This window comes from Myotis davidii, unplaced genomic scaffold, assembly GCF_000327345.1.
Source record: "Myotis davidii unplaced genomic scaffold, ASM32734v1 scaffold543, whole genome shotgun sequence".
In the NCBI taxonomy this organism is placed as follows: domain Eukaryota; kingdom Metazoa; phylum Chordata; class Mammalia; order Chiroptera; family Vespertilionidae; genus Myotis; species Myotis davidii.
In genome coordinates, this window is record NW_006294117.1 from 210,962 (window position 1) to 213,127 (window position 2,166).

At 58.1% G+C, this 2,166-nt stretch overlaps 2 protein-coding genes across 2 annotated transcripts in view; one reads left to right on the forward strand and one right to left on the reverse strand.

Moving 5' to 3' along the window:
- LOC107183843 (chromosome unknown open reading frame, human C19orf43) overlaps window positions 1-132 on the reverse strand; it is a 4,163-nt gene extending 4,031 nt beyond the window's left edge. The window contains exon 1 of the mRNA XM_015566876.1: window positions 4-132. Within this exon, the coding sequence (XP_015422362.1) occupies window positions 4-52 (49 nt within the window). The 5' untranslated portion in view covers window positions 53-132. The remainder of the gene's footprint in view (window positions 1-3) is intronic.
- A 1,764-nt stretch (window positions 133-1,896) lies between these two features.
- The window catches only part of ASNA1 (arsA arsenite transporter, ATP-binding, homolog 1 (bacterial)), a 10,977-nt gene continuing 10,707 nt past the window's right edge, over window positions 1,897-2,166 (forward strand). The window contains exon 1 of the mRNA XM_006768201.2: window positions 1,897-2,094. Coding sequence (XP_006768264.1) covers window positions 1,934-2,094 — 161 coding nt within the window. The 5' untranslated portion in view covers window positions 1,897-1,933. The remainder of the gene's footprint in view (window positions 2,095-2,166) is intronic.

Sequence of the window (2,166 nt, forward strand, 5' to 3'; positions counted from 1 at the left end):
GGCCCGGTGCCTCCCGGCCCGGAGGCTCCGCCCGTCCCCCTCGGGCAGCCATTTTGTCACCAGGTGCGGCGCAAAGGACTCCGGGAAGGCCGCTCCGGCCCGCGCTTGGCGCCCGACTAGTCGGTCCCGGGCAATGCATGCCGGGAAGAGCCGTCTGGTCCTCAAGGCGTCGCAGTGGAGGCGGAACCTGAGGGCGGAGCGAAGGAGGGTAAAAACCGGCCCGCGGATTCGCGGGCTTTTCCGTTCAGCTAGGCTTGGGCGGGCATCACGGAGACGTGGTGTAGCGGGCTCTCAGGAGTGGGGTTTCCGCTTGAGACGGGGGTGGGGGGAAGTGGGGGGTTGAACATAATGAAAGCATAGTGGTTAATCACAAAAACAATATGGAATTATATATGTGTTTTCCGAGGGTCTTAGGCGACCCCTGTGAAAGGGTCGTTGGACCCCCCCAAAGGGGTGGCGACCCACAGGTTGAGAACTGCTGCCTTGGAACATGGGTCCCTAACTGAGTCTAGAGAGCGTCTCTAGCCTGGATGAGGTTGTTCTGGGTTGATGACATGTCCCTGGGATGGAGCTCCGTGGAGCTGGGGGTCCCATCTCAGAACCAGGGTATTATTTGGGCTTTCTAAACCGGTGTCCCCCCGCTTATTATCAAGAGTGTCCGCCAAGCCCTCGCCAGCGTGGCTGAGTTGGTTGAGCGTCGTCCGGTGCCAGGAAAGGTGGTTGGTTCCATTCGCGTCAGGGCACACGCCCGGATTGCGCGCTGGAGCTCCGGAAGGGGGCGTGCAGGAGGCAGCCCATCAATGTTTCTCCCTCTCCCTTCCTCTCTCTCAAAACCAATAAAAATATTTTTAAATGTTTTAAATTTGATTTTAGAGAGAAAGGGAGAAAGAGAGAAAACATCGATATGATCAGCTGCCTCCAGCCACCCCCACCCCCCAACCAGGGATAGAGCCCGCTACCCGGGCATGTGCCCTGACTGGGAATGGAACCGGCGACCTTTTGGTACATGGAAGGAGTCCCAACCAACTGAACCACACTGGCCAGAGCAATAAAATAGCTTAAAAACAAATACATACACACACAAAAGTGTCCGCCAAGGGCCTGGTACCCAGCTTGTATTCCTGTCCATTGCTGAGGTCCAACAGGGGGAATTCGCTAACCTGGAGTCTCCCCTTCCATGGGGAGCAAACTGCAAGAAGGTTTTCGGGAACAGGAAACACAAGGAGCCGGTTGCAAGTGTGATCCCTGCCCTGATCTTCCCAGCATGGGGGCTCTGGGAGCACTGGACAGGGGTCTGTGGGCCTTGCACACAATTGGAGGCGGTCTCCCTCTAGGGCTAGGCCATTCGCGTCTTCGGTCAACTAATCAATCTGTCTGATTGGTTTGCGTGAGGAGCCCGGGTGGCTCACAAAGGAGACGGACTTGAGACAACTTGGGGACCCAGTTTAGAGAACTGGGCGGGGGGGGGGGGGGGCAATGATCGACCTGAGGTTGAGCCCATAGCGTCAGGCCGGGGCGAGTCTGGGATCCAACTTCAGGGAAAGGGTATGGACCGGGTGCTTGGTGGGTTGCTAAGGAGAGGCGGGAGACTGCCGGCACAGGGGAGGGATTGGAGAAAGGAAAAAAAAAAAAAAGTAGCCAATGAAAAGAGTGCTGCAAGACTTGGGGTCCAATCAGTGAAGGGGAGTATTTTGGAACGTACCAATATGTTAATTAATCGGGGGGCGTCTGTGAGAAAACATAATCGAGAGATCAAGAAGGTAAACCTCGGGAAAGGAGAACATTGGAACTATAGCCTCTTCTATGGCGCCTAAAAGCCAGGGGGTGGGGAACGTCCCTCGGGCTGCTGTTCCCGCTGGAGATGTGACCGAGAACTCCCCCCGCAGGTGCCTGGCGTGGTGCGCTCCGCGTGGTCACGTGAGCCGGTTCCAAGATGGCGGCAGGGGTGGCCGGGTGGGGGGTTGAAGCGGAGGAGTTCGAGGATGCGCCCGATGTGGAGCCGCTGGAACCCACGCTTGGCAACATCATCGAGCAGCGCAGCCTTAAGTGGATCTTCGTCGGGGGCAAAGGTGGCGTTGGCAAGACCACGTGCAGGTAAGGAGGCCGCGGCGGGAGCCGGGGAGACCGGTGGGCTGGACCACTAGGCGAAGGGGGCGGCCCGGGACC